At 37.4% G+C, this 18531-nt stretch overlaps 1 protein-coding gene across 1 annotated transcript in view; it reads left to right on the plus strand.

Moving 5' to 3' along the window:
• LRCH1 (leucine rich repeats and calponin homology domain containing 1) overlaps positions 1-18531 on the plus strand; it is a 239061-nt gene that overhangs the window by 146744 nt on the left and 73786 nt on the right. Inside the window, exon 3 of the mRNA XM_043993719.1 lies at positions 11693-11819. Coding sequence (XP_043849654.1) covers positions 11693-11819 — 127 coding nt within the window. The remainder of the gene's footprint in view (positions 1-11692; positions 11820-18531) is intronic.

An 18531-nucleotide genomic window follows, 5' to 3' on the forward strand; every position in this document is an offset into this window, starting at 1 on the left:
CAGGTTAGAGCCCTCAGATATAACTATGCTTGAAGATCATAAAATCATAGCTCTGGAGCTGGAAGGAAATGGAGGAGTTGAGAAAACAAACCTAGAGGGATTAAGTGATTTGCCCAATGTCATCGGTTTTATTTGTTTGTTTTTTTGTTTTTGTAGGGCAAGTGAGGGTTGAGTGACTTGCCCAAGGTCACAACAGCTAGTATGTGTCAAGTGTCTGATGCTGGATTTGAACTCAGGTCCCTCTGAATCCAGGGCCAGTGTGTTTTATCCACTGCACCACCTAGTTGCCCCACACCCAATGTTATTTTATGTGTCAGAATTGGGATTTAAACTGAAGTCTTATGATTCCAGAGCAGATAAGGATGCTGACCAAGCAAAAGAGTTTGAGAAGCAGGGGCCACAGTGATGGGAGGAGAATGAGAAATGAGTAATATCGTGGAAATCAAAAGAATAGAGTCTAGGAAGAGAGAGTAGTCAACAATGCCAAATGTTACAGGGAGGCTAAGAAATTGAAAAGGCCATTGGTTTTTGGCCAAATTAACAAATTCTTAGTAACTTTGGAAAGAGCTTTTTACTTAAGTAATGAGGTCCGGGGCAGCTAGGTGATACAGTGGATAGAGCACTGGCCCTGGAATTCAGGAGGACCTGAGTTCAAATCTGGCCTCTCAGACACTTAACACTTACTAGCTAATGTGACCCTGGGCAAAGTAACTTAACCTCAATTGCCTCACCCTTCCCCCCTCCCCCCAAAAAAGTAATGAGGGTCCTAAGGGTTTGAGATATTTAAGATGCAAAAAAGTAGAGGTCAGTTGTGAGGAAGGGGAAAAAAAGGTGTCAGTTTAAGGGGATAGTAGAATAAAGTACAGATTTCTCTAAAGGATTAGGGAAGTCTCCACAAACCTCCCATGGCCATTTGATCTCCTCAGATTAGAAACTTGCCTCATTTTACACCAAAAAAAATTTGAGACCATTTGCCATGAGTTCCCTCTTCTGTCCTCTTCTTCATCTCCTATTACTCAGATTCCTTTTGCCACATTCTACTCCTTTACTCCCATCTCACTTGATGAAGTAGGCTTACTTCTTACAAAGTTAACCCTGCTCAATGCAATCCCATTCCATCTCACCTCCCCCAGTAAACTGCCCTCTCCATCATCCTCACGCTTTTACTTATTTTCTATCTTTCCCTTGATCCTAGCTCATTCCCTACTGCCTAAAATATGCCTTGTCTTCTTGATCTTCAAAAAGCCTTACTTGATCCTTCTATCCCTTTAGCTATCGTCATATATCTCTTCAGCCCTTTGCAGCTAAACTCCTTGAAAAGGTGGTCTGCATTAAGTGCTACCACTTTGTCTTCTCTCACTCTCTTCCTAAGTCCATACAATCCAGCTTCTGACCAAAATTGCCTTCTCTAAAGGTATCATGATCTTTTCTTGGCCAAATCCAATAGCTTTTTCTCAATCCTCATTCCCTCAACTTTTCTGTAGCCTTTGACACTGTTAATCCCTTTTCTCCTCTCCATACTCTCTTCTCTCTAGGTTTTCAGACACTTGGTTCTCCTTATGCCTATCTGATTGCTCCTTCTCAGTATCCTTTGCTGAATGCCCCTCCAAATCACAGTTTCTAACTATAGGGTTCCATCCTTGGCCCTTTCCTCCTCTATATCAAACAGCTTCGATGGATTTAATGACTATCTCTATATTAATGATTTCCAAATCTACCTATCCTTCCCCAGCCTCTCTGCTGACCTCCAACCTTGCATCTCCAACTGTCTTTCAGACTTCTCAAACTGAATGTCCAATAGACATTTTAAGCTCAGCATGTCCAAAACAGAATTCATTCATTTTCCCCCAAATCCTCCCCACTTCCTACTTTCCCTATTACTGTAGAAGGCAACATCATTCTCCCAGTCCCTCAGGCTTGTAACCTAGGTGTCACCTGACACTCTTCACTATCTCTCACTGTCAGTATCCAATCTGCTGCCAAGGCCTGTCTCTTTCACCTTTGCAATATCTTTCAAAAACTCCCCCTTCACTCCTCTGACTCTGCCACCACTCTATTGCAGTCCCTCATCACCCCCACGCCTGGGCTATTGCAATAGCCTGCTGCTGGCTCTGCCTGCTTTAAATTGTTTTCCACTCTAATTCATCCTTCATTCAGCCAATGAAAGCATTTTTTAACATTTTCATTATTTATTTATTTTTGTGGGGGCAATGAGGATTAAGTGACTTGCCCAGGGTCACATAGCTAGTGAAGTGTCAAGTGTCTGAGGCCGAATTTGAACTCAGGTCCTCCTGAATCCAGAGCCAGTGATTTATCCACTGCGCCAACTAGCTGCCCCATGAAATGATTTTTTTAAAGTGAAGGTCTAGTCCTTACCAGTATCAACAAATATATAGTCATTCTGTGTCAAGGTACAGCTATATGGTACCTAAAGCCTTACTAGGAAGAATCTCAGCTAATTCTATGGTTGGACCTTTCTATCTTGGAAAAGTCCATAATTTGGGAATAGGATAGTGGCTTGAATGGTAAACTGAGGAGAATAGAGACCAAAAACTTCAGAGTATTCCAGTTTAATGTGTGTAGAATTTTAATGCTGATAAGACACTGTCAAAATGTAGGTGGAAATGTGATGATTTATGTTATAATGAGGTAGGACCACTAATTGAAGCTAATTATGTGTGATATGATTGGATGAATTCAAGTAATAAATAAAAATAATAGAAAGGGGAAAGAGATTTTCCATGTCAAGGATCTCAGCATAAAGTACAATCTGCATTATCACTACAGATGAAGGGCTACATTATCATAGGAATCAGAGTTCCTAGATTTGAGCTGGAAGGGACTTAGAAGCCATCTAGCCCAACGTCCCCATTTTATGGATGAGGAAACTTGAGGCCCAGAGAATTTAAGGTACTTGCCTAAGGTCAAACAAGTAGAGGCTCTGATTCTTATGGCTAGATGGTGGACCACAAGGCCTTACTGTCTGCCCTGCCACTGAGCCCTGGGCAACACCAGGCTTTACCATTTGCTTCGCTGTTTTGTCCTCCAGATCCTCAGGTATTGCCATCTGCCTTAACAATCAAAGACCCCTGGGACTTCCCTCCTCCTCTCCTGCTACATGGTATGGACCATTGGGCCTTTCCACCTACCTAGCAGTGGTTTAATATATATATATTTTTAATTCCTTCATTCATTGTAGTGACCAGTTTAGTCCCTTTGGTTCCCCACTTCCTCGGTTGGGATGGAAGGGAGGGTAGTTCTGTAACTGCAGAACGTTGTGTATACTGCCATATATGGTTGCTTTGCTGATTTTGCTGAAATGTTTTTCTTTTTTACAACGGTGAGTTTTCTTGGACGGGGGTGGGGGGAGATGTTGTAGCAGTATATATCTGGGAAATGAAAGTGAAAGAAATAAGTTTAAAAATAAAAGAACTCAAAATGATGGTTCATCTGAATAAGATGGAGGGACCAAAAGTAGGAGCTTAATACCCAATGCAAATAACTTCTTTCCTGAATAATCAGCCAGTGTTTAATTCTGTGCATCAATATTAAAGGAGTCGATTGACTGTGGCTTAGATTTCTTGAAGGCTGATATATAGTCTCTTAATTAGTAACTGTTTTCAACCATGCAAATACAAAATATAAAACTACCACTGTTTCTCAAGGGTTTTTCTGGTGGAGGAGTGTTAGGTAAATGTTATTGCTACTATTCCATAGTTAGTTCCTATTTAGCTCGAGGAGCAGCCTTTAGTAACAATCATTCTGCTGTGTTTTTAATTAGAAAAAGGGGAATGTAATAATTATTTCAGATATTAATTTAGAGGAAATTTTTTAAAAGACGTATTTTGCTTGGGGGGAAATATGGTCCTTTTGCTCTAAGGGAAAGTAGGAAAGGAAATGGACTGACTAAATGATTGAGGAAGGGTCAAGTTTGTTGCTGACTGTTAAGTGTGAAGTTTATTAACAACAAATATTTGTTGTATCAGTTGCTGATAGGCTTGGATGCAAAGTGAATTTAAATATTTTAGGCAGTAGTTTATTTATACTCTGGGAAGGCTTATGGACTGATACTGTGGGAAACTACTTCTGTTGCAAGAAGCCAAATATGGTGCAGGTATGCACAGTGGAAAGACTTGGGCGGTTCTAGTAATAAGCCTAAAGTTGGAGTTTCTTTAAACACTCACTGTGTTTTCACTCTGGACTGAATTGTTCCGCCTAAGTAAAGCCTCCACTCTCTCTAAACAAGGATATTGAAGGATATTGTTGTTTGATCTGAGAGTCATTCTCAGGTTGTGAACTAGTTTTAAAGAACAGCTGAGTTTGACCCAGGTTGAAAAAAATCACTCTGGTTTAAGGTGCTACTAAAGCTATGGTTCTATATTAGAGGGAGGGAGGGAGAGGGGGAGAGAGAGAGAGAGAGAGAGAGAGAGAGAGAGAGAGAGAGAGAGAGAGAGAGAGAGAGAGGGAGAGAGAGAGAGAGGAATTTCAAAATTGTGTTACAAAATGGGAAATTCTGGAGTGAGTTATAATTCCTTTAACATCAAATTCAAGTTAAAGACATTAAATATAATGTATTTTTACCACATGCATAATAATTGTGGATGATCTTTTTTGTCCTAGTGCATTTTAAAATAATTTTTGTCTAATATATTTAAATTATCCAGAATTTCCTATTTATATGACTGAGTGTGGAAAATATAGTCTTTTTTAAAATGTTGAATTATTTTTAGGTATAGTATGATGATATGGTTGTTGTCCTTCATTCTCAAAGAGGACAAAATGACATTATTATGTTGGAGTCAAGGTCCCGTGTGCCCAACTGTGACTAATCAGACTAATACAAGCTCAGAATGCTCTACCACAGGTTGGGTTCAAATAGTCCATATGAACATTTGCACTACAACAATATGGCCAGCCCATCAGAGTCACACTCTCTGCAGTGAAATTTGAGTGCTTGGCAGGTTAGCTCCAGAAAGGACCTCAGTGTCCAGTACCTTATCTTGCCACGTGATCTTCAGAATTTTCCTAAGACATTATAAATGGAAGCAATTCAGTTTCCTGGCGTGACACTGGTATACAGCCCAGGTTTCACAGGCAAACAACAATGAGGTCAGCACAACAGCTCTATAAACCCTCAGTTTGTTAGGCAGCCTAATACCTCTTCTCTCCCATGCTTTCCTTTCAGAGCCTCCCAAACACTGCTTTCTTTACTCTATCACTTCACACAGAGATTCTCATTTTGCTCATAATTCTTCATAGTCATCATTTCTCATGGCATAATAATATTACATTACATTTTATGTAATCATAGTTTGTTCAGCTATCCTCCATTATACTTTCTAAATAGGTTTATGATAATAACTAGCTTTATAGCATTTCCTTGGTTTCCATTTACAACTCATACTATGGGCTTCAGTCTTAAACTTTTTCCATTATACCATGCTGCAAACAGATATCACTGATATGAATAGTCATATAAAACATATATATATACATATATATATTAGCTAATAATAACAATAATGTTTAATAATAGTAACTCTCTAGCAAGACATTATTACCCAACTAGAATTATACAACAGATGCTCACTCTTTCATGGACTGACAAATGACAAGTTCCCATACTGCAAATACAGACATCTCAAAATATTCTAGAGAGTTTAACCAATAAATTGTTCCAAAACCAGACCATTATCACAGACTAAACTTTTACCCACAATTGTTTAGATATAAAATTAACTCTCAGAGGCAGCTAGGAACAGTAGACAAGGCACCAGCCCTGGATTCAGGAGGACTCATCCCGCCTCAGACACTTAACCCCCACCAGCTGTGTGACCCTGGGCAAGTCACCCAACCCTCGTTGCCCTGCAAAACAACAACAACAACAAAATTTATCCTCAAAATCTTAAGACTATTTTAAATAGATGTCTTCCCAAATACTTTTGATCTTCAAGCTCTTTAAAGCAAAATGCTTTCAAATAGAGCAGTCTAGTAGAAGAAATCAAAATCATGTGGTTATATATTGAAGTACATATAATCACTGTGCTTCTATTGCTATCGCAGTTGGAACCAAGGATCACATAAAATATATATTTTTATCAAGCCATGTTCTCAAAGAAATGAGGCAAAGGAAAGGAAAGAGAAGAAAATATTCTTCAATCAGTACTCTCAGTTCATTAGTTCTCTGTCTGGAAGGTGAATATCATGTTTCATTGAGTCCTTTGGATACACCTCAAATTAATTGTTAATAGTATTTCACCTTGAATTTAGTATATATTTGAATTTCATGTGATGTGTGTGTAAATATGTGTGTGTGGTGTATGTATATGGGCAGCTATTGGCACGGTGGGTAGATTGCCAAGCCTGGAGTCAGGAAGGCTAATTTTCCTGAGTTCAGATTCTGGCCTCAGACAATTACTAGCTGTGTGTTCCAATGGGCAAGTACACTTAACTCTGTTTGCACTGTTTCCTATAAAATACTCTATTAAAAATGAGTGGAGAAGGAAGAATGACAAACTAGTCCAGTTTCTCTGCAAGAAATACCAATGGGATCATGAAGAGTCAAACTGAAAACAATTGAAATGCATATATAATATAAGTAATATATGTGGATATACATAAATACTATTTAAAATCATCTGCTAAGGCATTTGGTTTACTTAGGTTCCTTGAATTCCTACCTTTCACATGCAAGATCAGGACAGTATTTCAAAATAATAATCAGTATAACAAATTCCCCAAAGTTTATATTTGATCCTACTGTGCTTTAGGAATCTATCTCAGTGGCCTTATTGAAAAATAGATTGAAGTGAGAGAGACACAAGGCATAGAGGCCAATTAGGAAACCATTATACTAGTAGTGATGATAGGGGATAGGGACTAAACTTGGGGAATGTAATGTTGCAAAAGATGGAGATATGGGGCATAAACCTTCAATTATCTATTTTCTGTGTACAAATTGTATCTCTCTTTTGATGTATGCTCTTTGGTTTTTGTTTTTAAGTGTATGGCTGGTATAGCATAATGTCTTTTCACATAACAGGTATTTAGTAAATGTTTTTAACTTGAATCTTGCAATTTTTAAGATATCTAAACACAAGATATTATATGAGTATTGCCTTTATCAAACATCTTGATTCTCAGAATATACTAGATGAAATTATATTTTAAACATTTAAATTTTATCTCATATCATTCTCTCTTAAAAGAATGGTCACCTGATTTCAGTTCTGTGATGCCTTTAGAAAAGTTCAGGGGGAAGGGAATAGGAATGGAGCACATCATATTAGAAATGTACTTAGTACTAGCCTTTTCTCTGACTCTTTGATCCAGATAGAATTTGACTTCTCTTTGGAGAATGAGGTACTAAGAAGTATGACTCCATGGGAAGTCTTGCGCCGTTACATTGCACTATCCCAAGGTAGGTAAGGGTAAGATGTTGGCAATGCCTTTCTAGTCCTAGATTCTAAGCTTCTCACCGGAAAAGACATGTCTCCCCTCTACTATCTTCCTCCTAAAATCTGCCTTCCTGGCCTCGTAAGAGAAACTCCCCTCTCTCCTATTCCTTATCTGACAGACAGCTGCATCTGGGGAAGTGCTCCAAGGCTAGCCAAATGAGAGACTGAGTCAAGTCATCAACAAGGATTTATTAAGAGATTACTATATGTAGGCACTATGCCCTCAAAGAATTGACTTTCTACTATAAGAGGTAACATGTAGATATTTAAGTTTATACATAATATATAGAAAATGAACACAAAGTAGTTTGGGAAGGGAGAGCTGTAACAATTGAGGAAATCAGCATAGGTTTTACATAGAAGGTGGTACTTGGGGTAGGTCTTGAAGAAAACCAGAGATCCCCAGATGTAGAGATAAAGAAATACATTCCAGATATGGAGAATAGTAAATGTAAGCATATAGAACTGGAAAATGGAGCTTCAGGTATACAGGATAGTGAATAGACAAGTATGGCTGGACCCACAGATTATGTGGAGGGGGAATAATGTGTAAGAAGACTGTAAAAGTGGCCGGGGGGGGGCAGGTTTTAAAAAGCTATAAATTGCAGAGGAATTAATACTTGATCCTAAACAAAATAGGGAGCCAATGGAGTTTATTGAGTAGGGAAGTGATATGGACCTAATTAAACGAGTAAAATAGTACTTTGGGTATATGGAGGATGTATTGGAATGAGAAGAGTCAAGTCAATAAGCATTTATTAAATGCCTACTATCTGCCAGGTACTGTGCTAACCTCTAGGGATACAAAGAAAGGCAAAAAAGAATCCCTTTGTACATCTATAACTTATATCAAATTGCTTCCTGTCTTGGGGAGGGGGGAGGGAGAAAAATTTGAAACTAGAAATCTTATAAAAACATGTCAAAAACTATCTCTACATGTAACTGGAAAATAATAAAATACTTTTATTAAAAAAGAAATAATCCCTGCCTTCAGTCTAATGGAAGTTTGAGGTTGAAGGTAGGGAGACCAAATGGGCCAGGAATGGTAACCGCAACAGTCTAGGCAAAGTGTGATGAGGGTCTCCTACTCCATGGTGATTATGTAAGTAGACAGAAGTAGAGATAGAAATGATAAGCTTCAACAATGGTTTGGATATGTGGGGTGAACCAGAATGAGGAGCTGGGGAGACACCAAGATTATGAACCAAAAAGATGGTGCTCAGACAGTCATAGGAACATTTGTGAGATGATTGGGTTTGAAGGCAAAGATGATGAGTTCTGTTTTGGACGTAAAATTTGAGAGGTTTCTGTGCTGTCCGGTTTGATATGTCTAATCAGTAGTGGGCAATGCAAAGGTGGGAACTCCAGAGAGATATCTAGGCTCAATACCTACACCTGGGAGTCAACAGTATAGAAATGATTGGTCATTGAAACTAGGGGAGCTGTGGAAACTATTGAAACCATGAATGTTACTAAATGAGAGAATGTAAAGAGAAGAGAAAAAAAAGGCCTAGGTCAGGGACTGTAAATATTAATGTGAATATTCTTCCTTGTGGTAGATCATACATGCAATTTTCTAGATGTTAGGGGCTGGGAAAGGAGAAAGAACAGCCAGAAACTACCATATCGAAGAGTTCCTTAAAAGACAAATGAAATACTAAACGTACAATATTTTGCAATGCAAAGTGCTATATAGAAATATATATTTGTATATATGCATATATGTGTGCTATTATTATTTAAAATTCAAATATATCTTAAGAAACTTAATTCCCTCAATTACTCAGTGAGATAATGAATGTGACCCTTTTGAGGGCTTTTTTTTTTTTTAAACTGTCATGGGCTACTTAATCAAATTATCAGGATACCTAAAACCTGAGACTGTTGGAATGGAAATTTTGATCTAATCAAGGAGGTGGTAAAGGGAAGGTGTGAACTGATAGATTGGTCAGAGATATGTAGTATGAAAGTTACATAGGAGTCAAGTACTGACAACCTTTTTATCTTGATGGGAAGGTGAGGGAGTGAGGATGAGATGGACAAGATTATTCTTCATGTATCTTGTTTTACACATGACCACCTGTTGAAATCAAGGCCAACTCAACTAACTCTTCCATAAAGCCCTCCATGATTTCCCCAAGTGAGACTGATCCCTCCTTCCTCAAATTTTCTTACATTTTTCTGATCTCTCATTTGCCTTCTATCTCGTTTATATACATTGTTTTGTCCTCTTGGTAAAGTATAAGCTCTTAGAATGTATGACCCATCTAAGAACTGTGCTTCTCAGCACCCATCGTCCTTTTTTCTACCTCTGCCACAGTTCTGCAAAATCCAGTGGTGGGGGGCGGGGCAGCTAGATGGCGTAGTGGATAGAGCACCGGCCCTGGATTCAGGAGGACCTGAGTTCAAATCCTGCCTCAGCCACTTAACACTTACTAGCTGTGTGACCCTGGGCAAGTCACTTAACCCCAATTGCCTCACTTAAAAAAAAAATCCAATGGTGGGGGAGGGGAGGGGGGACAAAGGCGTGAAGGCCCTTTTGTCTGTTTCTTTGTTTCATAAACCATAACCAGAGAAAAGGGTCTGGCCTCTGAAGTGATTAGTTTCTCTGTACTTGAGGATGATGGTTATCAGGAAGCAGATCCAGCCTGTTGCCAAATCCTCTCCAGCAGAGGAGAATCTGCCAGAGTTTTTGTGACAAATGGCCTGTGAGTGCCCAGGATTGTTGCCCACCACAGAATGGCAGCAAAGTAGGATTTGGTGGACGCTGTCCAGTCTTTACTGTGAAAATCAGCAGTGTAGTAGAAACGGTACTGAACCAGGCCTGAGAAGGCCTGAGTTCCAGCTGTGACCGGAGCTCTGATTCCACCCTCTGTTAAGAGGATGATCTTTAACCAATAACTTAGTGTTTCTACAACTAGATTATTAATGTTTAGCAGCAAAAAAAAAAAAAAAAGACCTCTTGATGGGGAGGAAGTTGAGGTAAATGACTGAGAATTTTGGATCATCTCTGGGTTTTATTTATCCATGTTGTTTCCTGCTGCCTCACACAACTAAGAGTTAATTGTAGAAAGTTGGCAGCCTACTCCATTAGAGGGGAAGTTGGGTAAATCATCTGGCAGGGAGAATGTCAGAAAAGGCATCTGTGACCACTTCTGAGAACCAAATAATTTTTCTTTTAGCAGGCATAGCTTTTGCCTTTAGGTCAGGTTTGGGGAGTTATTTTTCATTTTTCTTTTTCTTTTTTTTTTTTTAACGGTGCTTCTCTTGAGGCTCCAACATGGGCTTCAACTGTAGCAGCTTCATGATCAAAGAATCATAGATACAGAGCTGGGAGAAAGGAGGAAATTTTGAGGTCCTCCAGTCAGATTCCTTCATTTTACAGGTGAGGCAATGACTTGCCAAGGAGCACACAGCTAGAAAATAGCAAGAGCAGGATTTGTACCCTAGTTCTTTGGCTCCAAATCAGGTGATTTTCCCAATATATCACCCTGCCTCTCATGCTCCTCACTATTTTTGACTTAGATGAAAAATTATGTCTATTTTCATATTTACTAAACGAATTTGCCCTGACTTGAGTTTTTAATGTTATCAGAGAAAACCAGTTTATGCTACTTTCCTGTTGGTCTTAGTTGTTTAGCTGTACTGTCAAAAAAAAAAAATGGGTGCAGGCTGATAACATGAGTTTTTTGTCTTTGAGAATAGCTTTGCTGTTTTTCAGTGTGGGGAGAAGAGTTGATGATGATAAAGATGATAGTAAAAATATATATAGTGCTTACTATGGTCCTGTGCTTAATGCTTTAAAATTATTATTTCATTGGATCCTCACAATTTTGTGAGGTAGGTACTGTTATTAGCCACATTTTCTGAAGAAGAGACCGAGGCAAACAGAAGTTAAGTGATATGCCCAGGGTCACACAGCTAGGAAGGGTCTGAGGCCAGATTTGAACTCAGCTCTTCTTCACCCCAGGCCCGAAGCTTTATCCATTGTGCCACACCCCACTAGTATCCTTCTATTTGGCATTTAAATAAAACTTTAAAAAATAAATAACTTAGACTTGATTTTCCCAGAGTTATTTCTTTTTGAATACTTGCCATTTGAACTTCTAGTATATCCAGAAAAGATTAACTTTTAATTTTACAAACTGCTGTTTTCATTTCCAGATGATAAATCACATAAACATACAGCATAATATGAGCTGTATTTATTTGTATTATTTTGTTTTTTGTTGTAGTCGCAATCAACTGTCATCGTTGCCGGCCTGCCTGTGTGGTCTCCCTCTCAAAGTCTTAATTGCAAGTAACAACAAGCTTGGATCTCTTCCAGAAGAGATAGGTCAGCTTAAACAGTTAATGGAATTGGTACGTTACTGATTTGAATATTGTGATATTTGGTGATTGTTGTTTTTACTAATTACAGCCTAAACAAGAATGCAAAAGGTTCCATGTTACAATCAGATATTCTACCATCTTTGGGCCTTGAATTATTTGAGCTCTTCAAGGTCAGCAGATATTAAATTTTAATCTAATCATCTTTGCCTTAATAGAGAAGATATTGCCATTCATTAAAGTAGTTTATGAGTTTTTGAGATTACTTTTTTTTTTGGTGAGGCAATTAAGGTTAAGTGATTTGCCCAGGGTCACACAGCTAGTAAGTGTTAAGTGTCTGAGGCTGGATTTGAACTCCGGTCCTTTTGAATCCAGGGCCGGTGCTCTATCCGCTGCGCCACCTAGCTGCCCCTTTGAGATTACTTTTAAGGTCAAAATAGTTTATAAATCATTTAAATACAAACCTTTCCTCTTCTTCATAAATATACAAATCAAAATCATATCTACTTTACATATAATTATGCTAGGTGACAGAAAGGACAATTTTAATTACCATCCGATTTTTAAAAATCATAGTTCCAAAAAAAATTTGAAATATAGCAACATACTTAGTAACAAAGACTAGAGCCAATGGGTAGGAGTAGACTATAAGAGTCTGAGGCCAGATTAGAAGTGTGGCACCATATTGTCAACGTTTTTATCTCTCTACTTTCTCTTAAGAAGTGTCCAAGTTTCTTTCAGAGGAAGCTACTGATCTGAAGGCCGTAGAATGCAACAGAAACACTGCTAGCTTAGTAATAAAGAACCTGGATTCAAATCGAAGTTCTGCCATTTATTATGTGACCTTATACAAGTTACTTAACCTGTGTACCTCAGTTACCTCATCTATAAACAGGGTTCTTTTTCAGCTCTAAATTTATGATCTATGAGCTAATGCAAGTAAATAAATACCCAGAGGCTCCACTTTACTTTGAATCATAATTGTTTCCAAGTTTACTATGAAGTTGCTGTTTTTACCCTAACAAGCAAACAAAAACAGAATTTAATTCGTTCATTCGAATAAATTGAGAAACAACCTTTAATGAACCCAGTAGGGATATCCTTTGTAAGAAGTTGACAAACAGTCCATAAGATCTGATTTCAAAAAGTGGGTGTTAGGTAATGCTTAGACTAGGTCTTTTCAAAGCAAATAAGAGGTTAGATTCTCCTGTTTGTTATTCAAGTGGCACACCTCCACTATCAGAAGACTACTGAGATTAATTTGAGGTCCTTGGATGATGCACACTTTCATCCCTTAGGGCAGTAGAATTAATTGTCATCTAGCAGTTGTGCTGTTGGCTAGACCAGCTATACTGAGCATATGAAGAGTCCCCCACCATAAGAAAAGTCCTCAAACACATGAAGCTGAGAAATGTCCTGAATACCTTGTCAGCTGGTGTGCTGGAATAAGCTCCGTGCTGTATGAGCACTGCCTCTCTTTCCAAGCCAGTCTGTAAGCATAGGGGTAGTGCCTCGGGGGACTGAGAAGGATTTTGAGTCCATCAGAATGCCATAGGGACAGTCCTAACATCACCCTCTATGAACCAAAGGTGCTAACAATGAGTAAAATGTATGTGGGAACACAAATGTACCATATATCCTACTCAACTCTAGAACACTACTTTTGGTAAGTTGTGTTGTGGCTAATAAAAATTATGCAAAGATGGGGCAGCTAGGTGGCGCAGTGGATAGAGCACCGGCCCTGGATTCAGGAGGACCTGAGTTCAAATCCGGCCTCAGACACTTGACACTTACTAGCTGTGTGACCCTGGGCAAGCCACTTAACCCTCTTTGCCCTGCAAGAAAAAAAAAAAAAGAATTAACTGGATGACTATTTATTAGGGATGCTTGATTTGATGTGAATTGGTCTTTGAGAATCCCTTCCAACTCTTAGCTTGCGGGAATTCTACATCCTTATTTAGTAGTATAGCAAGAAAGAGGAAATAGTTGTCATTGCTGGTATAGAAAGAAATGTAGGTATGTATAATTGAAAAACAATTGTTTTGTCTTTATGTAAAACATCATTCTCTAAGAAACTTAAAACATTCAAGCACATAATGAACCTATGCAACCATTCTTTTACACTGAGCACAAGAGAGAAATTGTAGGAGTCAGTCTAAGAAGCAGAAGTTTTTCATTAGGCATTTTTTTCTCTGCCCTGCCATAGCTACAAGGTTTTTTGGTGACAGAAGGCTGCTGCTTGTTCATGTGTCTTTGGTGACATGAACCAATCCAGTCCCAATTTTGCATGGTCACACAGGACTTACACGTTTTTGCCCACAAATTGACAATTATATGTATGTGTATAATTTGACATGTGTAAATACAGGTGCATATATTAAAAGTGTGTCATGCATGTAAAACATGTATACACATATATTTATATTTTATTTCTTGAAGGTTCAAGAAAAACTTGAAAGTATTAATTAGAATTAACCTAGTATCTTGGTGTTCAATATTGAGAATAATGTTATCTTAGATCATGTTCTCATAGTAAATTAATATATATAATCGTAATAGATATGTTTAGTCTTTCTGTTCTTTCACAGTTATTTAGAAATTATTTGTACACTAGCATTATATAGTTTATTTTCATAAGTAAACCATGTGACCGAGAAATATGTATATCTTTAGTTGCTTCACCAAATAAAGTCTCAATATTGGTTTCAGTATCTTTAAAAGAAAAACTAGTCTAACTTGCATGGGGGTAGAGATGAAGATATTGCTCCCACCATACCTGGTGTATAGCTCATCTAGTCTGTCTGGGCCTTGCCTTATGACTATGCCACAGTGATGGTCTCTAAAACAAGTATTCCAAAGAAAATAAGGAAAGAACTAATAATTATCAAGGATAAAGTTGTCTCTGACAACTTTACACAGCCATCATTGCAAAAAATCTCTTGTAGTCTCTGTGTTGAAGACATTGGGCAACTCATATCATGGCCCTACACAAAAGATACATATACACATAAACACACTCTACACTGAAGAGCACAGAGACCTAGGAAAAGTCACCCAGAACTTGAAACTCCTAGAGATACACTGTTCCAACAATATATGCCACTTACTATTGCCCTCTCCCCTCTCCCATCTCTCTCCAATCTCCTTCTCCCTCTCCCACTCTCTCCTTCCTTATACAATAGTCAGGGCTGCAACTTCAACCAACCTACAGTAAACACCAGTCCAAAGGTTATGGCTCTTCCTGTTTTTTTTTTTATCTATTGCCTGCAGCCATCCTCAAAAGTACAAGGAAGATGGATGCTGTCCTCAGCATTACCGCCAGCAGCAATTGCTTGCTAGTTCCATACCTCCTGCTTTCCTGGCTTCATTTAATGTGCTAAAAGATAAGATGGAAATTAGAGTAATTTTTTGGTGAAGAGCTATTATCATACTTCCAAATAATTCCTAGAGATATTCCTTAAGTCATTAAATTTCCGTAAAATAGTTGGGAAACTATGTTCTACTAATTCAGGCTTCAAGACTGGTAAAATACACTGTATAAATTTGAGCTATAATCACATTATTACTAGCTATAGTATTGGGGAATGCTTGCCAAGTGAAAAGATGAGAGTATATCATATTTTTTAATTTTTACAGACTTAAGTGTGAAAAATTTTTAAAGCTGTAGTTTAATTTTATTCCCTTATGATGATATTTCTTGGCATTCATAGTGGTTTTTTTCTTCTAAGTAATAGCTTTGACTAAATAACCTCTCATCATTGCAGTTCTTATGTATTGTCTGAGAAATAGGTTTGGAATTCTGGAATTTCAGAAGGGATTCTGCTAGTATTTATAATGATAAAGTGAAAATACCATTTTAAATTGAGAATATTGGAAATTCGTATCTATTACAGGAACAGAATAAATATAGCAGTGTGCTGGTTTAACAACCACTTCTGGGGGGGGGGGTTCAATGTACCCTCAAATGTATTCACACTGAAGTTTAATCTGCATTATTAACATTTTTTCTATCATTATCTCTATCTCTAACATTACCTCTATTTCTCTTTAAACCTAGATAAACAGCCAAATTTGCCAAATTACAACATGTAAATTCTCCCATTGAAAATGTAACAACTGGTTAGCAAGCCAATTTGCATTGACTCCTGAACACCCCTAGATAAATATTACTGTACTTTAATTTTTAGTTTTTATGCTTTTTTTTAAGTCTACTAGAGAAAAAAATGAGCTACATCTTAGCTTGAATTTGGATAGAGTAGTTCTAAAAATAGTTATTTGGGGAGCAATTGTTTTCATATTTTCTATGCTGAGCTCTCAGGCCTAACAACACTTAGGTTTTTATTGACTAATTCTCCTCTAACGTCCTAGCTAATTAAGACACGATTTCTCCAGGTAAAATTATTTTTGATCACAGAATTCATATAACTTCTTTAGAAATTGGATACAATGCATAGAAAGTTTAGAAATGTAGAATTGAATTGGCATCTAAAAATGTTAATATACTTTGGAAATATTTTAAATTTAAATATATTAGGTATTACAGCTTCTTTTTCATTATTTTGTCAGGACAGGAAGTAACTGACAACCGTTCAGAATATTATTAACAAATCTGACCTTCACCAAATACCCTTCAGTGTTTGAATGGACAATTGAACTGTGTGTTTCTAATTGTCTGCAGACGTCCTGTAAGTCAGAAGGAAAAACTTGCTTCCATTGCATAAATTGTCAGAATTCTTTAAGTTAATTAATTTCTGAGAATAAGTGCTGAAAAGAAATTCTTCCTCATTTGTAAATTACGTATTTCTATCTGGAAAATTTTTTGTTTTTCCATTAACATAATTTATTCATTTGGAATTTATATTTGCTGGAAAATACTTTATACTATGATTAAGAATATGTATCCTACTCACCATTTTCTGCTAAAATATTTACTAAGTGCAAAGTAAATGTCAGTTGTGCACTGAAGTAGGGTAAAAGTAGATATCTCCAGAGATCTTATTCCTAATAATGTGCTGTCTAAATAGTTCAGCTATTTTATTCTCACATTTTTAAAAGGTCAGAAGAATACTGTGCTATTGATTACTGAAAATTTTAAATTTTATATATTTTTAAAAAAGGAATCCCTTGGGCAGCTAGGTGACCCAATGGATAAAGCACCATGCCTGGATTCAGGAGGACCTGAGTTCAAATCCAGCCTCAGACACTTGACACTTGCTAGCTGTGTGACCCTAGGCAAGTCACTTAACCTTCATTGCCCCCCACATGCAAAAAAAGTAAAAATCAATCCCTTTCCATTAACTATAAAAAGCTATCTATAGATATGACCTGATTTTTAAATATTATATGTGATTTCTTTCTCCTGATAGAGCAATATTTTAAAAGGCCAAATACATCATGTGAACTTCTTTAAAAACAAGAAGTTAGTCAGTCAAGTATTTATTGAGGCAGCTAGGTGGTGCAGTAGATAAAGCATCAGCCCTCGATTCAGAAGGACCCGAGTTCAAATGTGACCTCAGACACTTGATACTTACTAGCTGTGTGATCCTGGGCAAGTCACTTAAGCCTCATTGCCCTCAAAAAAAAAAAAAAAAGGAAAAAAAACCCAAGTATTTATGAAAGTGCTTACTATGTGCCAGGGATTGTGTTAAAGGCTGGATATATAAAGAAATTCAAGCCTTATAATAAATAACTCATCCAGCACTCCCACCTATCCCACTCTAGTAATTGACAGGAAGAAAGAAAGACAGTAGAGAATACATACATACATACATACATATATATATATATATGTGTGTAGATATAGATATATAGATATATATATGTAGATAAAGATAAAGATATACAATAGAGAGGGGGTGGGTTTTGTTTATTTGTTTGTTTGTTTTTAGTTCTTTTCATTTCTGTCTGGCAGACTCCTTTACTCCTTTACTAACTCCTTTACTAACTCATCATTTATTTTGTGTCCCCTAACTTCATGTATAGGCCAAAGCTTTGTCCTATTCCTGCTTTTCTTGTTTCTCTAAACCAAAACTCCCTAACCTGGGGATCCTGTGAACTCATCTTTAAAAAATATTTTGATAATTTAATTCATCTCATTTGTAATTCTACATGTTCTGTTTGATGTATTTTAAGAAGGGATCCATAGGTTTCATAAGACTACCAAGGAGTGCATTGCCCCAGAATGGTTAAGAATCCTAATTCTAAACTCTTTCACTTTGTGGCCTCAACAACTCCCATATGTTTAATTATCACCTCAATGCAGATCACCCTGAAAAAAAAAATATATATATATACACATTTATCTGTCTATCCATTCATTTATATGTTTGTTTATATGTTTTCCAGCCCTTCTCTCTCTCCAGAGCTCTAGCCTCATATGTCCAACTAACTGCCCATTGGACATTTCAAACTGAATATACCATAGGCATATTTAACTTGTCATGTTCAAAACATTTCCTTGGTCCCCAGCTTTGCAACCCCAGTGTGGACCTCAGCTCTTCACTCTAAGTCATCCTTTTTTTCCCAGTCAGTTAGCAAATCTCACCATTCCTGCCACCACCAAGTCTTCCCATTCATTCCCTTCTTTCCATTCACGTAGCTATCACACTAGTCAAGAAGCTCACTACCTCTTATCTGGACTTTTACAGTAGTCTCCTAATTGGTTTTCTTGCTTCAAGTCTCTCCCCGACTCCAGGGTACTTATTACCCAGTCACCAAAAAAGTTTAGGTCTGACTTTGTTATTCA

The sequence above is a fragment of the Dromiciops gliroides genome, chromosome 3 (assembly GCF_019393635.1).
Source record: "Dromiciops gliroides isolate mDroGli1 chromosome 3, mDroGli1.pri, whole genome shotgun sequence".
Classification (NCBI taxonomy): Eukaryota; Metazoa; Chordata; class Mammalia; order Microbiotheria; family Microbiotheriidae; genus Dromiciops; species Dromiciops gliroides.